This window comes from Centroberyx gerrardi, chromosome 18, assembly GCF_048128805.1.
Source record: "Centroberyx gerrardi isolate f3 chromosome 18, fCenGer3.hap1.cur.20231027, whole genome shotgun sequence".
NCBI lineage: Eukaryota > Metazoa > Chordata > Actinopteri > Beryciformes > Berycidae > Centroberyx > Centroberyx gerrardi.
The window spans coordinates 2,580,726-2,604,294 of record NC_136014.1 but is presented as its reverse complement, the minus strand read 5'-3'; the positions used below and the strand labels follow the sequence as shown (position 1 = coordinate 2,604,294).

Sequence of the window (23,569 nt, the reverse complement as noted above, 5' to 3'; positions counted from 1 at the left end):
TCAACTTAAGGCAATGATGCATTTCATTGCTCGATTCTGGCATTTTAAAATAACTCTGATTGGCCTAAAGGAGGGCGCTACCATATTTGTTTACTTGTTGGATTTTGCCCAAACTTGGGGGAATGATGCATCTCACCACTGTATTGTCACGTTTTCAAAATTAAACTGATCAGCCCAAGGAGGGGCATCACATCATTTTGAAAGTAAGGTAATGTTTTGAACTAGCAGGGACTATATCTTGGAGCATGATTTATGTTTTCATAAGAAGTGAAGGTGGTGGGCGATGGGAGACTGTACAACTAAAAATCGCTCTCAGCTGAAATAGTTCCATAGATAAACCTGGCAACAGCTATATTGCCTTAAAATGATTAATCTACAGGCCATACAATAAAAACCATTAAAAACTTTTTATTACTAAAAGGTCACTCATCTTACTTTGAATAATGCTAGTGACCTACTATGACTCAACATAGTGTATTCTAGTGTTAACATGGAGCAACGGAGCTAACAATCTACTGGGATGATGTGGATAATGTGGATGATTTTGGTGTCTATATTCTCATCACTTAATGGCGAAGTCGACCAACAGGACAATCTTCTAAAATTCACTATATTCCTTTAACAGGAAGATGCTTTGGGAACACAGCTTAGACCAGTCCAGTCCACCCAGTGAGAATGAAAATGGGTCTGAGCCGGTCCATGTCCAGTCCATGTCCAGTTCGATCCAGTCTGACATAGTCTAGTCCAGTCCAGTATCAGTCACTGGGGTCCTGGCATTGGGAGCAGTGGCTCATGTCTTCAGAGTAGAGCTCTACCTGGATGGTGACACTGAAGAAACCAAACTTGTTGTGGAGGAGATCAGTGGCCTCCTGCAGCACAGACTGGGGGTCAGCGCCTTCCTCTGGAGGGAAGGGAGCACATCGCATGATGAGAAAATAGGAAACAGCACAGTTACTCTATTCTACTTTACTTTGCTCTACTATAGTATACTCTGCTTTTGCCTGAATCTACTTTGCTCTACTCTGCTCTTAACTTTGCTAAGTGCCAGCACAGATTGTATTGAATTGCATAACTTTGAATTTGTTATGTTATTATTCATTGAGTAAATGAATTTAAAAATACAATGTATAAGTAACAATTTGAAATTGAATGAAATGACTTGAAATTTAGCTATAATTTCAAATAATTAAGTTTTTCCCCAATTTACATTGAGTTTTCTTGATTCAGTTCTCTGAGACACACATCCGGGAACAAGTGACTTTGATTACTTGAGTGCCAAGTGGAAGGCAGCTGTCACTTCCAAGGCTGCCAACAGTAGCCCTGCCCCACTTTTCCTGCCAACCACAAGCCATGTGGCGCTGTGCCCTGCTCATCTCCTCAGCCAATGGTTGAGCATTATCTTGGTGGAGGGTTTGTGAGCCTCAGTAACCCTGCGCGCAATATGGAGTCCCTGACTGGTTACCGCACAGTTGGAGTTTCTCCCAGTGGATGAGAGGGTCGCCTCAGTGCGACTGCGAGCTGCAGAGGAAAATGCTGACTTTTGTTTGAGTGTATGCGCCTGACAGTTTGGAGCGCTCTGCCTTCTTGGAGACGAAGGGTTGGGGGCTGGGATTAAGAGGAATGGCCTCACTGATTTGAACCCAAGTGGTGTGTTGTTATTGAACTTCCATGCTATGGATTGTCCATAACAAACGCAATGTTCAAACACAAAGAGGTTCATAAGTGTACATGGTACTTGGGCCAAAGGTAAATTATTGACTTGATCATTGTATTATCATTCGAGGCCATATGTTCTGGACATGTTCAGGCAGAGAAGGAAGGACATGGCCCCGGCTGTTCTCAACAGGGGCAGGGAAACGGAAGGTGGAAGGAGCCATTTGAGGAACTCCTCAACCCAACAGTCACATCCTATTTTCAGGAAGCAGTGCTTTTAGATTCTGGAGGGTCTGAGACCAGTTCCATGACAAAGGTCACTAGGGTAGTTAGAAAGCTCCTCAGTGGCTAGTTGCCAGGGGTGGACGAGATCTGTCCTGAAATGCTGAGGGCTCTAGATATTGTTGGGCTGTTGTGGTTGATACGTTTTTTCAATGTCACGTGGATTTTGGAAAACAGTGCCTTTGGCTTGGTGGGTCCCATTTTCAAAATAGGGACCGGAATGTGTGTTCCAACTATTGAGGAATCACATTGCTCAGTCTTGGTGGGAAAGCCAATGCTTTGAGAGGAGCCCATTGTTGTTGGATTCAAGAGGAACAATGCAGATTCCATCCTGGTCACAGAACAGTGGACCTGCAGTCCTTTACAGTCTCACAGATAAGGGTCATGGGAATTTACTAATCCTGTCGACAGGTGGATTTGGAAAAGGCCTATGACCGTGTTCCCCTGAGGTATCTTGTGGGAGGTGCTGCAGGAGTATGGACTGCTGGGGTCGCTGCTGTGAGCCATTCACACTCTGAGCAAGAGCTGTGTTCACATTCTTGGCATTACACCAAGCTCGAACAAGGTGGGCATCGGACTCGTTAAGGATGTGCCTTGACCCTCTTCTATATGTGACTTTCATGAACAGGATATCAACAAGCATTGCCATGGTTTACTCCCAGAAAAAGGCGGCCTGCCCTATCCTGATGAGGGGTGCGCAGCTGTCCCAAGTGGAGGAGTTCAGGAAGGATTGTAAGATTGATCACTGATTAGGTACAGTGACTGCAGTAATGCAACATTAGACCGTGGTGGTGAAGAGAGAGCTGAGCCACCAAGCAGAGCTCTCAATTTACACGTTGATCTTCACCCCAACCCTCACCTATGGTCACAAGCTCTTATTCATGAGTGAGGGTAAAAATGCAGTTTCTCCAACAAACTAAATTTGAATATTTTAAGTTGAATGCAATAATTCTTACATTCAATTTCAAGCCATTGCATTCAATTCCAAATTGTGCCTTACAAATCAAATTTTTGAATGACGTATTCAATTTTTTTTTTTCATTTTTTAGAATTCAGAATTTCAATATGAGCATGAATTGCACACATTCTTATTTATAAAATTCAAATACAATCTCTGCTGCCATTTCACCCGAGTATATTCTGTTCTACTTAACTCTACCTACCTATACTTTATTGTACTTCATTCCACTCAATTCCATTGTTTACTCTCTATTCTGCTCTACTTAACTGTACTCCACTCAACTCTACTCTACACCACTCTATCCTATTATTCTCTACTCTGCTGCTCCTCTATATTCTTGTGTATTCCATTGTACTCTACTGTAGTGCTTATAGAGCAGTATGTTATATTACCTATGGCCAGGTGAACAGAGACCAGTGCCTGACCGACAGTCAGACCCCAGAGGTGCAGACAGTGCATGGACTTCACAGCCTTCAGAGACAGCAGGACCTCCTTCACCGAGTTAAACTCTATTCCCTTTGGAGCCCCTGGAAAACAACAGGGCACACAATGACACACAGTATCTTAACATATCAACAAGCCGTTACCTGTTTGGAGTTAAAAAAAATTTTTTAATTGTACTCACAATCGGACCAGTGGTGTAGCAGCCTAATTCTCAAATGTGATCTCTCTTAAAAGATCTATTCTCATATAACTTCCATCATTTTGGTACGACTTACTATAATGAATACTGTGAATTTATGTCATAAAGATGTATGTCAGCAAATAAAAAGGTGAGTAAACTGAGTCTAGGTGAGTTTACCCTCTCCTACATCCCTGGTCATAAGCACATTTGTGCGCAGAAACCTTTTAAAATGAGTTTGAGTTGATAGAGAAGAACACAAATTCTAGAGCGGACATGAGTTTTTTTCCAGCATGAGAAAATATATGTCAATCCCCATGGTTGTTACCTTCCATGAGTATCCTGAAGACATCTCTGAGGATGGTCACCGTGGTGCAGAGGACAAAGACCGAGAACAGGAAGGTACAAATGGGATCTGCAATTTTATATTCAGGCTGAAAGAGAGAGGGAGGTTATGGAGGAATACGTTTAAAAATAGAGTATGGAAAGTATGGAGAGGAGGGAGGAAAGAGAGAAGACGTCAGATGGTGTTTTCCACAGTGTCAGGAGGCATTTAAAGTGCTCAGGGCAGCGTTATAGACGGCCAATCAAGCAGGAACATCTTGCATGATGATGGGGAAAGTTAGCTCTTTTGAAACTGAAAGTAAATCAGACTTTTTTCACTTTCATCTGGATGTAGTAACCAGCAAAATGGAGCAAAATCAAAGTAAAAACAAAAGGCTACTAATTTCTGACAATAATAAATATGGAAATTTAAAACACCTTGGTTGCATAAGTGTGCACCGCTTATAATTCCGGGTTGTAATTGTGTCAAAGATTTAACTAATCACAGTCAAAAGCACAAAGATAACTTGCCTTCACCTGAATTGAAGAGATACTAATTGGATCAATTACAACCAGGATTTCACTGGTGGTTTCTTTATTGCATAGTGTATGTCGGCGTGAGACAAGCATGGAGCTGCTGCAAAATCTTCAAGATCTTATTGTTGAGAGGTTCAGATTAGGAGAGAAAATACAAAGATTTCAAGGATCTTAAATCATCCCTGGAACACAGTGAAGAACATAATGAAGTAGTGGAGCAAATAACGTCAGGCCACCTACCCTACATCTTCCCCTTGATCTACCCTTTGTGCTTTATGTAATTCCTATTTTGTAATGTAATGTGATTTGTTATGAATGTGCTGCAGAACAGGAACCTGCTGTAAAATAACTGAGTCAGGCCAATCTAACTGTAACGTGTTTTTAACACCTGTAATGTTACTTTTAAATCTTTCCTGTATAATAAAATTAAAATGAAATGAAATTAGAAAATCTGGCAGCAGCAGGACCTTGCCTAGATCAGAAGCTTGGCAGGCAGCTACAGAGAGGCCAACATCAACCTTTAAACAACTGCAGGACTGTATGGGACAGTCTGGACACTCCATGCATTGATCAATTCTACAATAAATATGTAATCAATCAAACTACATCATATCCATTATATCAGAGTTGGGCGACACTGACTGGACCATATTTGATTTTTATTAAAAGGCACATGTCAGTCTGATATATTGGCAAACTGATACAGTATATCAGTCTCATCCTAACATGAATGTGATCTGTAACTGACCCGGAAGTAGATGATGGTTGCCGCCACCATGACTCCAACACTCTGCAGCAGGTCGCCAACCACGTGGATAAACGCCGCGCGAACACTGGTGTTGCCGTGGCCACCGAGGAGCGTGTGGGAGTGGCCATGAGCGACAGGACTCTGACCGTCCTCGTCTATCTGGTGGTAACCGGCACCGTGGGCGTGGAAAGTGGTGGAATGGTGGAGGATATAGGCCATACTAGAGAGAGAGAGAGGGAGAGAGAGAGATTGATTGTACACAGGGAACATTATACTGCATTCATGTTGAGCCTGGTCTCATGGCATTTCGTGAAAAGAGCACAATGTCTTCAAATGCAAACGTGTGCTCAGTGCACACCAAGTGAGAGAAATACATTTCCCCACTAGGAAAGGATCATGTGAAGGAGACACAACTAGAAAGTTTCTCTTATTTAACCGTAACCAAAACCTTACCCTAACCCTAACTAAAACAAATTGTTTTAGTTGCCTACCCTTAACCTTAATTTAAGTTATTTTACTTGGCCAAACTTAACCGTTAGCTAACCTAGTCGCATGACGAACAGGTGAAAATGGTGTGTCCAATTGTCACATAATTGTTTTGTGGTGAAGGAATGTAATCTTCACATAATTTGTGTCCACTACATGCAATCTGTTGTTTGCAGATTGTTTGGTTTTACAGCAAACCAAACATTGCAATGTCAACCACAAAGCAAAAAAGCAAAAAAAAGTAGTGGTGTCCTGTAAAGTCAAGTCAAGTTTGTTTATACAGCCCTTTATCACAAGCCTGTCTCAAAGGACTTTACAGTGAACGAGCCAACCTATCTAACAGATCAACAATCACAAAGTATTTTCTAGTAGTATTTCCTGCCATGGCATTTTAAATGTGATCACAACATGACTTATGTGATGAAAATTGTTCAGTTTGTTGGTTTTATTTGAAATTAATCTATCATTCTCTACACTTGACTACAGATATTTCCTTGCAGGTGACAGGAATTAAAACATTGAGAAATCGGGTCCATCACCAAAACCCAAGTTCCCAAGTAGTATTTACCTGCTGAAAGCTGAGGTGAATGGTATTTCCTAGTAGTATTTCTAGTAGTATCTTGAACAGTGCAGTTTTCGATACAATTTTGGCCATAATTACAGCAATGTGCTTTTGCAACAAGACTATGTCACAAATTCAAATGTAATATACTCATGAACACCCAGAATGCTGAGAAGCGCTCACATGATGTTGACGATGACGGCACAGCCAGAGGTAACTAACATCACATGGCCGTCGATCTCATAGTCGTTGCGTACGATCCTCTCAATGGCTAAATAGACCAGAACCCCCGTAACGATCCAGATGGACATGACTGAGACTAGTGCCCCAAGGATCTCTGTCAGCAGAATAGAATAGAATAGAATAGAATAGAATAGAATAGAAAGACAGAGCAAGAATCAGAATCACTTTAATGGCCAAGCACAATAGGTGTACAAGAATTTGTCTTGTTGCAGACATACTAGTAGTATGGTACTGACACACATGGTACAGGAAAACAGACCCCTAAAAGACTAACATAGTAGTAGGCTACATTAAGTTCCATAACCAACAATATCCTATAGAACCAGAACCTTCAACTCCTACCTAATGTCGGACAAAGACCTGTAAGATCTCACCAAACTTCTAAGATTACACCAAGAATTTACATAGACTTACAATTGGGACCTACACACATGTAGCGTCACTGTAATGTTAGCTTTACATAGACTTACAATGGAGACCCAGGAGTTAGACACATGTAGTTTTAGTTGTAACGTTAGCTTAGACTTACAATAGGGACCTGGGAGTTACACGCATGTAGTGTAGCTGTAACGTTAGCTTTACATAGACTTACAATGGAGACCCAGGAGTTAGACACATGTAGTTTAGTTGTAACATTAGCTTTTCATAGACTTACAATGGAGACCCAGGAGTTAGACACATGTAGTTTAGTTGTAACGTTAACTTTACATAGACTTACAATAGGGACCTGTGAGTTACACACATGTAGCTTAGCTGTAACGTTAGCTTTACATAGACTTACAATGGAGACCCAGGAGATAGACACATGTAGTTTAGGTGTAATGCTGCGTTCACGTATATCAACCCCAGTTGAGTTGGGTTAGAGTGTTAACACCTATGCTACAGTGCATTTATTATGGGCACATTCATATGCTTCTGCTTTAGAGGATAGTGACACTTTGATAGGCTTCTCCTTAGACACATCTGGCCCCTGCATGTGTAAACCTGTCTTAAAAAATACATCCTTGGACAGAAATCAAAATGAACATAATCTCCTGAACCCTATTATGTATCTGGTGCCAATAGTTCTGGATTAAAGGGCAATCCCAGAGTGCATGTACTAGAGTTCCTACAGATCCTTGACTCTTCCAACAATTAGCGGCATCCTTAAGCCCAAATTTATGTAATCTTGATGGTGTCCAGTAGTAAAGCGTCCAAGTGGGGTCTGAATGTTAAATACTGCAGACCATTTTGACTGACTGATTCATTTATTCATTCACCTACCTATCTGTTCTGAGGCATCTTCACTCAAAAAAATTAACGCTGAACCTAATCTTAAACTAGTAGTCATAGTAGTTGTAGTAGCAGTAGCAGCACTCGTAGTAGTAGCAGCAATGGGAGTAGTAGAAGTTGTAGTAGTAGTAGTCTTAAAAGTTCAGTATAGTCTAGTGTTGGACGAATGGACTGGCAATGGACTGATTCATCACTGGAAATTTCCTTGCTGATATTTGCCAATTTAAATTACCTTGATATTTGCTTAATTAAAATGTAGCCAAGTGCAAGACTCTCAGGGTTTTCCACAGCTCGTGACAAGCATATATAATTGCCTTGACTGTAAAAAAAAAAAAAGTTAGAATGACATTCCAATTTGATGGAAATTTGTCATACAATTGAAATATGTAAACCTTATAAAAATAGACCAACATGTTTTGGCTGTGGTCCTGACCTGTACCAGTAACTTATAATTAATGTATTAATTATTTATTATTATTTATTAATTCATTATTAATCATCTACCCATCAATCCATCCCTTCCTCCCTCCCTCCATCCATCCATCCATCCATCAATCCATCCATCCATCCATCCAATCATCCAATCATCCAATCATCCAATCATCCAATCATCCATTTATCCATTCTAAGGTAGCTTAGCTCTGGTCCTGAGTCTGACCTTTATAAACTATTCCTAATTCATTAATCGATCAATTTATGCAAATCACCCATCCATCGAAGCATCCATCCATCCATTCTGAGCTGTCTAATCTCTGGTCCTGACCTGATCTGTGCCAACCAAAGTTCATGGTTTTGGTGGGCGGTCTGGAGGAGATCCACAGGGAGAACAGGCTCACCATCATGCTGCCAAAGTCTGTCAGGAGGTGGGCTGCGTCTGTCATGATGGCCAGGCTGTGGGCCAGGTAGCCTCCTGTAGGAAAACAGAAAATAACGGATCAGAACAGTGTGACAGACGTTCCCGTTAACCTGCCAAATCATCCTGACCAGTCCCACAACACTGTTTACACCTGGAAACCACTGCAGGCGTGTCCAGGTGAGCAGTCCTAACAGCGCTAGTGGATTTTAAATAACTCCTAATCAAGTATTTTTTCACTGAGACAGCAGAAATAATTTGATTATCACAAAACAGGGAAGACAAATGATGTGTTCACATTGGCTACGTTTACATGCGCACAATAATGCGACTATTGCCAATACTGCGACTGAGGAACACACACAACTGTCAAGCTGCCTTTGGATGGATATAGCGATTTCCTCAACCAAAATATATCCTGCAAGCTGTTGTGGATGACAGATATTGGTAAGAATAACCCCCTAATCCAGCCCAGTGCAGACTACAGTTTCCTTTTACCGCCACATAACATGGTGAGCTGGACACATGCGCAAATTGGTCACAGTTCAAGAAATGCGACTATGGTGTATACATGTCCTAACTGGCCTCTATTACTCCACATATCTTACTGCAGGTTTGAATATTTCACTCAGTATAAGTGTGCTATAGCTTCCCTGAAGCGGATACAGAATATGTGACATTGTCGTACAGTATGGAAAAAATCAGAGTTCACGGTGTTAATTATGCCTGTCTTGGCCATTTAGAGGTCTTAGATGCATTCAATACTGACATCCCATTTTTCCCAAGAGTAATGCCTTAGGCAAAAGAGGTGTGACATTATTTTATATTCTATCATACAAATCTGGGCAATCAGCCACTGAATATGAGTCATTTTATGCACCCTGCAATAAAGAAGTTTTGTGTTCAAACTAAAAAAAGAATAAAAGTTCCTTAAAGCTTCTCTCCTTAAAGCACTGCTTTGTAGTTCCTTTCACAGAGAAGTGTGGAGATATTCTAGCATTCACCATTGCAGCTCTGTGCCTATAAATGAATATATAAAGTAAAATATTTATTGGCTCTGAGTGTGGAAAATCTAGGAGATAATGGAGGTGAATATTGGACGTTTGGATTCAGAACACTAGGATTATGCTGTTTGGAGTAATTTTATGGTCATTTTTTGCCCTTTTCGAAACTTCACCAGTGTTTCATCTGACTTGAGGGTGAGCAGATAATGACAAAATTTTCATTTTTGTGTGAACTATTTCTATAAGATTGCTGCCATGGAACATTTGCTGATATTGTTGAATGAGAATTGGTTTGGTGCGTTGATGTGTTAACATGGCAGAGGCACACCAGCTGCAATGTTGAACTTCACAACTCACTGAATCTCATGCAATGTCCTCACATGAAGCAATGTTCATCTTCATTACAATAACATTATAATGGACCGTTGGTTCGGGTCTGGCCCGGAACATTTGTCGCATGTCATCCCCGGGTCCCGATCTTTCCTGTCTCTCTTCACTTACATCTGTCTAATAAAGGCAAAAAAAATGAAAGTTACCTTCCTTTTTATTTAACACCACATCACTGGTTGTACTGAGATTCCTATGATACAACAGAAAATTGCCTTTCTATCCATTTAAGTTCTGTGAGCTAGAAATCTGCATGTCTGAGCTCTGCTGCTTGAACTGCCATGTTTTCCCCCTCATATAAACTCTTACCTATGACCTCGCCGATCATGAAGACGAGGCAGACGGCTGAAGCGATGTAGAGTTTCTTCTTGGCCAGCAGCTTGTCCCCGCTGTCCTCGCACACCGCGGCTTTGGTGCCGTGGCAGTGGACACCGACGGGCCGCTTCAGCTCGATGGCGCCGGGCATGCCCCCATTCTCAAAAGGGAAGTTGGGATACTCCTCTTTGGAATCTGGAAATGAGCTATAGGGATACAGAATATATGATGTATGAATGAATCACCGAGTGAATAAATTCAATTGAGTTAATGCTGCCATACAATTGATTTCTTTAATAAATCAAGTTCAAATTCAAGTTTGTATATTTATATAGCACTTTATCATAAGCATAGCTAGCTAAATCTAACTGATCAACAATCAACCATAGGACAGAATGATAATAATCATTATTATCACCATCTATAATTACATTTTCTTGAATGTAACCACTCTACATGGTGCAACCATGCAAAAAGGGACATTTCAATTATTTTATGACCAATATGGGTTTTTGAAGAGCAACACCGAAACCTATATTTTTTCCTACATTTTTGGATTGAAGCTGCTGATACCTGATAATTTGTGTTGATATTCAATATCTTAAAATTTGACCATTGTCAAGGCATAAAATTCCCCAAAATTACAAGTACTCAGTGTTTCCCCCAGAATTGTATTCTTGTCAGGGTGGAGAAACAGCATTTAGACCATGATGGGATGCTAAAACTCACAAAAAAATTAAAACCCAGGATGATAGTAGTAGTCATAAAAACATATTGATGGATACTACATATTGATATACTCAAAATGTCAAAAATCAAAATGGTTGAGGGATTCCCATAGACAACCAGTGTAGTATTGATCAATTGTACAATAAATATGTAATCAATCAAACTGCATTATATCCATCATATCATAGGTGGACCACACTGACTGGACCAGATCCCATTTTTAATAAAAGGACAATATCGGCCCCATATATCAACCTAACTCTCGTTTCAATAGCTATGAATGTTGCACAGTGCTACATGGTTTTAAAGGCTGAGTGTTTAACTATTCAGTGTTTCACCTGAGAATTACACATGCGACACAACACACATCAGACTGGAGTGGATGAAGTGCTGACTTCTCCATTTTCCTCACACACACACACATATACACACATACACACACACACACGCACACCCAGGTTGCCGATGATGTGGCTAATGAGGTGGAAAAAAACTAATTTGGGCTCACTGGAGATAACCACACACACACACACTCGCTTTCTAATACATACACTTTCACATAACAGATTGCCAATGCTCCCTGATTAAGCGTTATCACAGAAACACACACACACGCACACACACACACACACACACACACACACACACACGTGCGCACACACACGATCTCAGGGGATGTCCAAGCTGAAAAGAATCAGCCAAGTGGAAAACAGATTCAGTTCAATTACACCACTGGGACATAAGAGCAAACACCCCCCAACACACACACGCACACACACACACACACACACGCTCTCTGAAACCGTGGGGTATGTTCAAATCTAAGCATATAGGCACCATAATGGGATCATACATGTAGACAAAACATGCATGACTGTCTGTGAAAGATTAGCACAAAATATTCTCAACCAAACACATATAGCAGCACACACACAGGTGAGTATGCACACAGACAAACACACACACAATATTGAATGGCATGGCAACAACATGGTCATAAAATTGTATAGAGGCTTTGCAGTTGCATCACAAATCAATCGTGTCGACTGGCTCCATCATGGATGTTCTGTGCGCAAATAATGTCTAAATATATATAACAACAAGGCTAGAGAAAGAGAGATACCTGAAAAAGCTTGTTGTTGTGTGGCTGTAGATCCACTCAGTAACGTTCTAAGTGAATAGCCTGATTAAGTGTATTATTCTATATGTAGGTTGCTGTCACACAGTAAACGGTCTTGTCTTTAGCTCTAGTCTTTACTCCAAAACACTCTGAGTTAAGAGTCAGTTCAGTTAACCTGAACAAACTGTTGGTTTTTGCATTTGTTAGCTAGCTAACTAGCCAGCAGGCTAATTTAGCAAAACAACCAAGTTAGCCTACTACGAAACCAAACCCCTTATCCCTGAAATGTCCTTAATTTCTCATTACATAAACATTAATTATCCATTAAAAATGACACAACTTTAAAAAAGTAAGGTTATTATCATGGGTTTTTCAGGGATTTTTTGGTTCATGGAGACACTAGAAATTAAGGGATTTTTCATGCCTTTTGTTACAGGGTTATTAACAAGTTATTAATGGAAAGTTCCGGGCTCCCTGAATTTTACATTGAATTAGAAAGTAATCAGTCAAACATTGAGGCGTGTTAAAGGTGGTTTTGATGGGATCTCCTCCATTAATAACTCCCTTAACTCATTTTTAAGGGGATTTTGCATGAATTAATGTAAATGTAACGGTATTTTAAGGGATTACTGGTTCATAGAGTCAATGTGTCCGATGTGTTTACAAGAAGACAGTGATGGTTAGGCGATGTAGCTGAAATCTACAATCAGGGTGAGGTAACTATTCCTCTGTCCCCAGAATGATCATGTATGTTAGAGCAGTGGTTGTCAAGGTGGGGTTCGGGGACCTCCAGGGGTCCTTGAGGGGATTCCGGGGTGTCCTAGTGTAATTTTGCTGGAATTTCATTCACTAGAAATGATCCCAATTAGAGAATGTATAAGAAGAAGTGAGGTGTGAAGCTGAAGCCGGGAGGAAGACGACCTCCAGGGGAACAGGCCATGAGGATTGTGTTTACAGCCAAGTGAACTAAACTGGCCTAGATTACTGACTTCCTATCCACTGTGAGGGCCATAATGACTTTAATCTTAGTCTTTAACCCTCCATCTATGATAGTCTATCCACTCTGGCAGAGCACTTACCTACTTACCACTATCTTGTCATCCTTTATTTTGATGAATTATACAGTCCAGATGAAAAATGGGGAAGGAAATTTGCTTGTGTTCTGAGTTAGGCAGTGATGTAGAGGTAAATAAAATCATCATTAATCATTAATTTCCATCTTTCCCCCTAAATGTCCTTATCTTCAAATAACTTAGATCAGTTTGACATAACTTTCTGATGTCTGCTATGGATTTATGTCATTAAGATTTATATAAGCCTAAAAGGGTGGTAAAATCTATTCCTCAAATTAAAACAACAACAACAGGTAAAATGTGTTAAAGTGGGTTTACCTTTCACTACATCCCTGCGTGTTAGGAAATGCCATGTGCTCCAATTAATTTAAAGAGGTAATAAGTAACGTTTTTACTGTCCATAGCACAAAATGACAATAATATATCTAGGTTGATGGGGACTCAGCTGATATAGAGTGAATGATATCTAGCATGAATTTATTGTAAGACAGCATCAAAAATAGTATGTCCACCTGTATTGCATGGATGGACACAAACAAGCTTTAAAATGGTGGACTAACGTTTCTCTGCTGCGCCACCAGGTCGCTCCAATTTTATATCCAGATATATTTTAAGCTATAGCTTCCGTAGAAGTGTGGCTAAACAGCGCTGATAGGCCATGTCAGGTGAACTCGACGCTTTGTTGTTCACGACTGTATTAAAACATAGGTAGCTAATGGTTAGCAATTCTAGTAACACCAAAGACAATCTTTGGTAACACTAGCCTAGTTACTTTTAAGAAATTTACATGTTGTCCTTTCTTTGTCTGTCCGACACCAACTATACTGAAGCTACTTGGCTATTTGGCTACAAACAAAACTCCAATCTACCCTAAAGTAAAACCAACATTTACTGTAAATTAGTTTCAACATGTACGTGCATGATGCACTGACATCACTTATAGGATAAGAAAGTAAAGTGTACATTTTTCAAAAATTCAAAATCAAATGAATTCAACAAATTAATATCTTCTACGGACACTCCTTAGAGAAATGAGAGAATATAAACCACAATGGATTGTGATTTTGTGAGATCCTCCATTGACCCCTATTCATATTGCGCTTCAAGCACCCTCTCTGGTTATTCTGGTGAATGTTCAATTTCAGGAAAGATAGGGTAATATCAGCTAGCTAACATTAGCTAGATGAGCTAGACAGCAAATTGGCTGGCATCAAACAACATAGAATGGTCATGCACATCCTGGAATCATTAAAGGCAGGTGCTGGACCCGCAAGTGATACAGACTTTCTTTCTTAGATATAGCAGCACTAACATTCACATGACTGTAGCTCGTTGCTAGTTGAAACAGTATCTGTATAATAGCATAAATAATTATTATCCAGGCAAACTGGCAATGAACTTTCTTTCTCATGCCAGTATGAAGGCTAGGTGGTGAGGTGATAGTAGCAGCCACAGAGCTAGGGTCGCTAGCATCATCTTCAAAATGTCCCTCTGCTGCTCCTTCCCAGCGACAGGTGGACAAAGGCTGATGGCACTACTTTTGTGATGAGGCATCTCAACTAACATTATTTTCTAAAGGTTTCCACGTGCCAAATCGACAATCAATAGCCCACAGCTACCTACAGCAATTATTCATGAACCCTTCCAGCCAATGACTGCAGATGCTAGCTTGGACATGTACAAGCATGGATTCTCAGGAGAAAAACAAGAAATCATCTTGCCATTTATATTTGTATTGACACTGAAACTATGTTGTGACTTAAGACGATTTCCAGACTAATAACTCACCTCTGCCTAATTTCCCATCATTCTCTCTGCTACATCATAGTGAAAAGAAAGAAGTGCAATTCTCCACTGAAGTTGTTAAATTACGTTTTGTACGTTTATTAATACACATCACATTTAGTCAATTTAATTTTGCAATAAGGTTAGGTGATCAAAAATGCCATTCATATGAGGCGTACAGGTCTCATATGAATATTATAGTTATTTTGTATAATCATTAATCACGTAGACCATTGCATGTTTTGAAACATATGTACAGTAAATATTTGATGGCTCTTGTTCCACAATGATATATCCATTCATTTAAAGTAATAATCGGCAACATTTTCATATAAATAAATGATCAACCAATAGCCAGTTTCTAAAAGCCGGTGTCTGGTAGGTCTGGTAGGCCTACCTCCATAGGTGTCATTTACACTGGGGACGTTGGGGACATGTCCCCACCACTTTTTGAAATGGCAGATTTTGTCCCCATCACTTTTTAAAAGCATAATTTGTTTAAAATGTTCTGAAAAATTAGGGATGCACCGATACCGATACTGGTATCGGTATCGGTGCCGATACCAGGCTAAAATGGAATATCGGTATCGGAGATTTTAACCAAGACTAAAATCTGATACCGAAAGCCATGAGTAACATGTAAGAAATAAAAGCAAACTGTCTTGATTTTATGCATTTGTGGCACATAGAAGCCTGTATTTCTCAAACAGTGGGAAAAACAAGGATTTTATCTCAACAATTTTGTCCATTGAACCCAAACTAAGGAAGTAAGCCTGCACTATTCAGTAAAAGTAATGGATCAGATCGGTACTCAGTATCGGCCGATACTTTCATACTCATAATCGGTATCGGCATTGAAAAAGTGGCATCGGTGCATCCCTATGAAAAATAGCTTGCACCAAGAAATATTAACTAACAAATGAGAACGCTTTGAGAAAGGTTTATTTGCACAGTAAGAAAACATACAATGCAATGTAAATATAGAAGAAACAAATGCGCATTGTCCAAAAAAAGTAACATAAGCTAAAAAAAAAAGAAAAATGCCCCCTAGCCTACTGATTCTAAAATGACCCAAAAACGTGCATGCGCCGATCAGTAACTTTAACAAATTCTTGACACAGTTTCTTCTTGTCCAAGTTTTCTGTTCTCTCTCTGTGAACATGACAAACAGCCACGCTGTTGAGTCGGGTTTGTGACATTGAAGAGCGAAGCCAGGTCTTCAGGCGTCTTAAGGCACTGAAGCTTCTCTCCGCCTCAGCAGATGAGGCAGGGACGACGAGCAGCAAACGCACAAGTGCCTCAACTTGATTGAAGAGACCACGGACCTCGGGTACCATGTTCCTTATGATTTCTGACACTTCTGAGCAGGTTTCGTAGGTGTAATTGGCCTTGAACATAGCCAGCTGCACCTTTAGGGACTGGAACTGCAGCTCTGTTAACGTTATTCCTTCAGTTGTTTCTACTTTGTCATATTTTAGGGCAGTGATATTGGATATTGTTATCGCTGGGCTGACTGACATGCACTGGTGCTTTCTACAGTAACGTTAGATGTGATATTGGCATTGTTCGATTGACATGGTGTTGCAGCTATGGATGTGATGCATATGGATAACTGTACTTGTGCGGTCGACGTTGTTGTGCGTTTTATGCTGAGTATTTTCGTATTGTCGACTCTGTAGTAGCCTAGGCTATGCCCTTTTGATGCGCCGTTATGCAATTTTTTTCTCGCTGTATTTATCTACTCTGACCTCATACCGATCCCCCCATTACATTGCCTAAAATCGCATGTTGAAGACCGTTTAAAAAATGTTTTTTCATCTGAGCCCTTATGTCCCCACCACTTTTCAACACAAAGTGACGCCCTTGCCTACCTCACAGTGATTACTTTTATGTAGCAGAGTAGAAGTTAGCCTACTAGACCTAGCTTAGACCTACCTTAGTAAAAGTTAGACCTTGTTCATCTGCTTTGATATTTGCAAGCAACTCATAACTCTGCATTACCACTTTAAGTCCTTGGTTTGCAACATGACAACACTTAACACACACTTGGACCCCTACATTTTCAAAATATTGGATGGTCATCATTTTGGAATATAGCTTATTCAATATCCCACAGGGCAAGTGTACAACAGTTGCTGGCTATTTCACTGCCACTCAGCATGAACACTGCAGGGACCTGAGGGAATATTCATTGGTCTGTGAAATGATATGATATGAAGAGCCCTCTTCAGAAGAGCTGCCCTCTGAAATAATAACCATCAAGCACTTAATTCCAACTGCAATCTGCCATATCAGAGCACCATACAATATTTTACAATTGACATGGCTATGCCTGCAGCGAAAAAGAACTGCTAAACAGCAAAAATGAGCAGGGTCTTTTCTTTCTAGGGAATATGATTGGCCAAACCCCTCCACAGGACTAGTCAAAAGATGTGACGTGTCTTAAATGACTAATCAACATTTTACCCAGAGAAAAAATGCAATTCATATTCCACAACATGAGGTGCAGTTACACCTCTGTTTCCTGTGGAATTGATTTAAAGCCTGTCAAGCCGACGATGTCACTGCCACAGTCCTTTCCAATGATACAGTGCAGTAGCAAGGCTGTGGCTTTTGTAGAGAGGCTTTCAAGAGTTAGCTAACGTTAAAGGCAACATGGATAGTAGTTTAGCCATGCTCAGAAAATCAGCTAGCATGATAGCTTGACAGCCGCAAAGCTAAACATGTGTAGCTCTATCTTTGTGAACAAAATGTCAGTTAGACAAAACAGTCACAACCAAAACATAATAAAAGAGAATGCTATGGTAAGGCAGTATGGTATTGTTGTTGGAATTTTAAGCTAGCCTACTGTCATAGCCAAGCTAACATAAAGAGTTGTAAAACTTGTTAAATGTAGCGCATCTTTGCAAAGATAAAATGTAAAACGGTCAAGACAGTAAGTCTCAGGAACTGAATGCACTGACATTATACTGCTGTTGGACAAATTACAAAAAAGTGAAATGTTCTTTTAGCTTCTCATAGCATAAACATTTTATAGCCCAGGTCCCTGAGTGCCTCCTAGTGTTTACAAAAAGAAACTGGTCTACCAGGTAGGCTATGGCAAGATATGGCCACTCACCATACCTTAACCTCAGAAAGTCCACGTGATCTTGTATCATTATAAAGAGAGCAAAGATCAAACATAAAAACACCAGAAAATGTATTTGGAAGCCAAATCTAAAAAAGAAATCCTATCAGGGAGCATTCAGGACCAAACTTCCCTCTAAACTGATAGTTTAGTGCACCTATCTCTAATAATTTATTACATCGACCAAGTAATAATATCTTATCAGTCTGTACTTCTAATAATTTTTCACACGGACCAAATCATATCTTGTCAGTCCCTACTTCTAATAATTTATCACATTGACCAAAAATTATCTTAGTCAGAAGTCATTCAGTCAGAAGTTTAGTGAATATCAGCAGGTTTGGACATTTTGGTGGTAAATGAATTAGCAAAATAAAGTAAATGAATAGTTAAAGATATGTGATTGGATAGAGTGTTATTGAGCATCAGCTGTTGGGTGCTGCTTTTAAAAAGGGCCCCATTATAGGAATTACATTTAGTCTTTTCAGATATATATACACACACACACACACACACACATGTATATATATATATAAATATGTATATGTATATACACACACACACACACACACACACACACACACACACACACACACACACACGTATTGCATTGTCAAAAAGCCATTTTTCCAGGCAGTTTCAGACCAGTAAAGGCATCACAATTGGACTTGGCCCCGATTGGCTCCCTCACTAAACCTACAGCTCGCCTAATTATGCTGCCTTCATGTCCTGTCGGAAATATCCAAATTATGAAGGAATTTGTTCATATAAATTAATTAAAACATTCATTACATTGATGCATGTTCTCCTCTTCACGGCAGCACAAAGTAGCTCTAAAATAGCTCTTAAAATTAAAACAACAGACGCCACAAAAACTACTCTTGTTGCAGGCTACATTTTGTTATAAAAAAAAACCAAACAAAACACTGGAATGCCCCAAAAATCATATTTACGGCCGTGAACGAAGAGCACTTGAAGGCAGCAAAAAATCGTGTTTAAACATCGCTTGCAGATTTTGAGAAACGGGATAAAAAATAATCTGGGTTCAAATTAAACAGCGAGCGGTGCTGCTATAGCCTGTCTAGCTACTGTATACGCCACTTCGATGCCAGCTGGGGGAACATGACACAGCAAGCACACACACACACGCACGCAGAAGGAGCAAATGGTGCATGAAATCCCAAATGCGGTGCCATATGCACACACTCATTCAAACAAATTCACACAGGGAAATAAACACAGGACCGCATGCAAACCACCTCTCTCCAAGCTAAATATTTACAATTGTATTTTCAGGGGTGATGGATATTTATTTATTTATTTATTTTTTACAAATGAATTCAATATGAATCCAATGTCATTTTTATTTTATTTTTTAGAAATGCACTGTAATAATAAATAGCCTATTTATAAATGGCTGGTTTAATTCACTCATTAGAGCTTATTTCACAATACATCCATCCAGTATCGGCTTTCCTCTGACAGCTGTGGTAATCAGACCTACCGTAATTAGCCTAATAGTGTGTAAAGTTTCTGTCATGTCGCATCCTTCCTAGACGGCAAATTGATTGGGAAAAGTGGGGGAAAGAGCTGCTTTGGGACGGTGAAAGACTTCATAGCAGGGATCAATTTAATTCCCATTATCCTGTACGGTTAAAATGGGCTAGTTGTGATTGATTAGATCAGTAGGCCTACAAAAAGATGCAACAGAACAGAACATCTGGAGATTCAATTTAAAGCAATATGGGGGTTATTCGGCTCTTGACCGCCATGAAAACCAGAACATAAACTCACCAAGATCCGATGCAGCTGGGACGAGTTTAATGTTTAAATGAGGCCACAAAAATAGCCTGAAAACTTGTATTTAACACGTTTGTTAACAGATTCAACAAGTCCCGCTTTTAAGACAAAGCAGCCCTTGGTCCTTTGTCATTTTGCATTTCTATTCTTGGTTTACACAAAAAATTAGTAGTAGGCCTATTTAGAAATAAAAAGTAGATCCGGTCTCCCAAACAGGCACTATCTCTCCTAAATGGTATCCCTCCGCTATGTTCCCCTCTATCAATAAAAATGCTATTTGGCGAAATGATGTTATTAAAAGTTAGACCAAAAGTCAATTGAAAATCCCAGTAGCAGGATCTGTTGTTGAATCTGTTCACCAACGTGTTAAATGTAAGTTTTCAGGCTATTTTCGTGGCCTCATTCAAATGAATGGGAAGTAAAAAATCAGAAGGCTACAAACTCGTCCCAGCTGAATCCAATCTTGATGATTAGTTTATATTCTGTTTCCATGGTGGTCACGTGCCAAATTACCTCCATGTTAAAACTAAATGAAATGTTGCTGTAAGGCTTTGTGGAGCGAGACTGAGGAACTATTTCATCCCATTCTGCTGCAATTAAAGGCTTTGAATTCGTTCGAAATTATTATTTTCAGTATGAGGAAACTTTCCACCTCTGCTTTTAGTGCGATGTTGAGGAAATCGCCTAGGTGTGTTTTCCAGCCGGCGGGGATGAGTGCTCGTGGTAAATGAACCGTTGAGCCCATAACACCTCCCTGATCAGTGATGAGGAATTGGATTCATTGCATTGCAGTACATTACAGAAATCAATAGGAAATGCTTTTGCTGTATCGGGCTAATCTGCGTGATTTGCTGCGCAGTAAAACTACATTTAGCCTATTTGCTTGAATGTACTTTTGGTGCAATAGCCTATTTGGTTCAAGGTCCTAAATTAATTTCTTCTTCGACTAGCCTATAGTTTAACTGGGATTATTAAAATAAGCGGTGAGTTTTTCAATAGGCTAACCAGATCCATATTTTTCGTTTTATACAGGTCCATATTTTATATAGATCTAGATAACCAGGTCCACATTTGATATATTTTTTGTCCACTAGATCCATATTTTAGGCTATGTATTTTGGTTAACCGTGTCCATATTTATTTACTATTTTTTGTTAACTAAGTCCATATTTTATATATTTTTTGTTAACTAAGTCCATATTTTATATATTTTTTGTTAACTAGGTCCATATTTTATATGTTTTGGTTAACCAGGTCCACATTTTATATATATTTTTGGATAACCAGGTCCGTATCTTATTTTTTTGTTTGTTTTTTTTGTTTGTTTTTTGTTTTAATAGGCTAAGTCCATTTTTGATAAGTATTGTTGTTATTAGCCTATTATTATTATTATTATTAGGCTACTATTAGGCTATTACTGTTGTTGTTATCGTTATTGATTGGCTATTGTTATTATTAGGCCTATTATTATTATCATTATTATTATTATTATTTTGGCATAGCCAGGTCTATATTTAATATTTTTGGGTATAACCAGGTCTATTTTATTAATTAATTTATTATTATTTTGATTACCAGCTCCATAGTTTACACACCAGCTCCATATTTTCAGAATAAACTTTCAGATGTATATCTATGGAATGAATCTGCCTTGACAGCCCAAGCTGACTGTTTTGTAGAACAAGGAGCGTGATGATTCCGGCCCCAAAATGTTAATTTTAATATGGGCGTACACTGTGTTTTTCGTTATTAAATGGCATTTTTCAAAATCCTTGCGAATGATAATGAATCTGCAAAAGATAATAAGCCACTTTGGATGCATAGCCCTATAGAAGTGTATTCCTTATTGTTAGAAATCAGCAGATGATGTTCTGCTCTCCTCTGTCTGTCCCGGGCTGAGTGTGCATAGGAGCCGCTGCCTCGCTAATGACAGATGATGAGTGTTTAGCATTGCTCGGTGAACTGGCCCCGGGGCCATTTGTCACACAGGCTGTCCAGAAACAAGCCAAGCATGGAAATGAATTTGTTCATTCACATAAAACAGCCCCGCGCGCGCTCCTCTTGCGGGCTGCTTCACATGCGGCACGCGGTCACACACTGAACCGCCGCCGTGGCTTCAGAGGAACACGCTTCTGTCACGCTCCGGTCAAGATATTTACATTTTCACATGTTCAAACAGACAACGTATATTTATAGGCTACATAGGAAATACTGCGGCAGGCAGCTCCGCTTCCACACTTCAAACTGCTGATTCCCCTCGCAAAATCCCTAAAAAACACTTTCTGTCAACTTCATGAATCTTTACAATTTTTCATATATTTTTTTTAATCAGATATAAGCTTAATTTAACCATTGGGTCTGTTCGGCTAACTTTGCAAGGTGCAGAACATGCAGCATAAAGCCTAAAATATCAATTCTACCATGCAGCCGAAACATGAACCATGACACACACACACACGCACACACACGCACTCACCTTTTCAGTTTTAGAGAATACATTTTCGCATTCTTCTCGTGTATCAGGTGCGACTTCTCCGAATTCGCCGCGGTAGTATCCATTTATTCTGTCGTGGGTGAGAAAAGACGAAAAAAAAAAGAAAGGTGAATTTTTTTTTTTTTTTTTTTTTAACCGAGGATGCTGCAAGGAGTTCCGGCGACAAATCGACTCCTTTTTTTTTTCTTTTTTTTTTAATCTATTTTTTAAAGGACGCTGGGAAAAGTCAGCCAAGACATGGCGGGCTTGTCCTCAAAAAGAAAAAGGGATAAATTCCTTCATTGCAGTGTTGAGCAGTTGGATGGAGGCGGTAGTCTCTCTCTCTCTCTCTGAAGGAGGTTTGAACTTGGCTGGAGTTATATGAGGCTGCAGCAGCGAGGCACAGCACACACACACACACACACACACACACACACACACTGCAGCTCCTATTACTGGACAAAACCCTATATAGTGCCTGATGATCCTGCAGTTCAGCCAAACAACCGCCAATATGCAATCAATTCTAGTTTCAGAAAAGCAACATGAAACATGAAATGATGAAAATAGTGATTTGATGAAAATGCATGCGAATTGCAAGATGGAGTGATAAATTGATAAATCCAACGGCGATTGGATGAAAACGGTGGTGATTTGATAAAAACAGCCATTTTTTTAAATCATTTATCATCACTTTCTATCATTCAACATTGTCATTTATCATTTAAGCCCCCAGAATCTATAACTTTGAGGCAACTTATATGACTATTATTTCTGTCATTAAGGTTAAAAAGGTGGATAAACTGAGTTCAGTTGAGTTACATCCCTATAATGCGTGTATTGCAGAAATTTGGATACAATCAATGTAAACGGCTGATTTTGACATCATGCAGGTTAACATTTTCTTATATAGATCACAAGTAGCCTACTTTAACTTGCATCAGTTTGATTTATGTAATTCTAAAAAGATAAACGGATTACTTTCATTCTAAAATGATAAACAGATTTCTGTCATTCTAAAAAGATAGAGATTTCTGTCCGAAAAAGGATAAACAGATGTATGTCAGTCTTAAAAGATAAACAGATTTATATCAGTCTATACAGAAAAACGATTTATGTCAATCTATAAAGATAAACATTTATGTCAGTCTAACAAGATACAGTGTTATGTCAGTTTGAATAGATAAACAGAATTATGTCAGTTTGAAAAGAT

General features: G+C 39.4%; 2 protein-coding genes across 3 annotated transcripts in view; both read right to left on the bottom strand.

Annotated features, from left to right (window-relative positions):
• The window catches only part of cad (carbamoyl-phosphate synthetase 2, aspartate transcarbamylase, and dihydroorotase), a 425,149-nt gene that overhangs the window by 202,280 nt on the left and 199,300 nt on the right, over positions 1–23,569 (bottom strand). The window lies entirely within an intron of this gene.
• On the bottom strand, positions 756–22,442 carry slc30a2 (solute carrier family 30 member 2). Its single transcript, XM_071923181.1, has 8 exons — positions 22,360–22,442; positions 10,244–10,455; positions 8,454–8,600; positions 6,359–6,512; positions 5,128–5,347; positions 3,847–3,952; positions 3,289–3,423; positions 756–901 (listed from the first exon to the last, which is right to left on the bottom strand). The coding sequence occupies exons 1-8, from the start codon at positions 22,440–22,442 to the stop codon at positions 756–758; spliced, it is 1,203 nt and encodes a 400-aa protein (XP_071779282.1).

Bases quoted from the DNA above. Each gene is read 5' to 3' on its own strand.
- slc30a2 (XM_071923181.1), bottom strand. From the start codon at position 22,442: ATGGATACTACCGCGGCGAATTCGGAGAAGTCGCACCTGATACACGAG. The intron at 10,456-22,359 runs GTGAGTGCGTGT...GTATCCCTATAG, and splicing joins TATTCTCTAAAACTGAAAAG to CTCATTTCCAGATTCCAAAG. The intron at 8,601-10,243 runs GTAAGAGTTTAT...GTTTTCCTACAG, and splicing joins CATGATCGGCGAGGTCATAG to GAGGCTACCTGGCCCACAGC.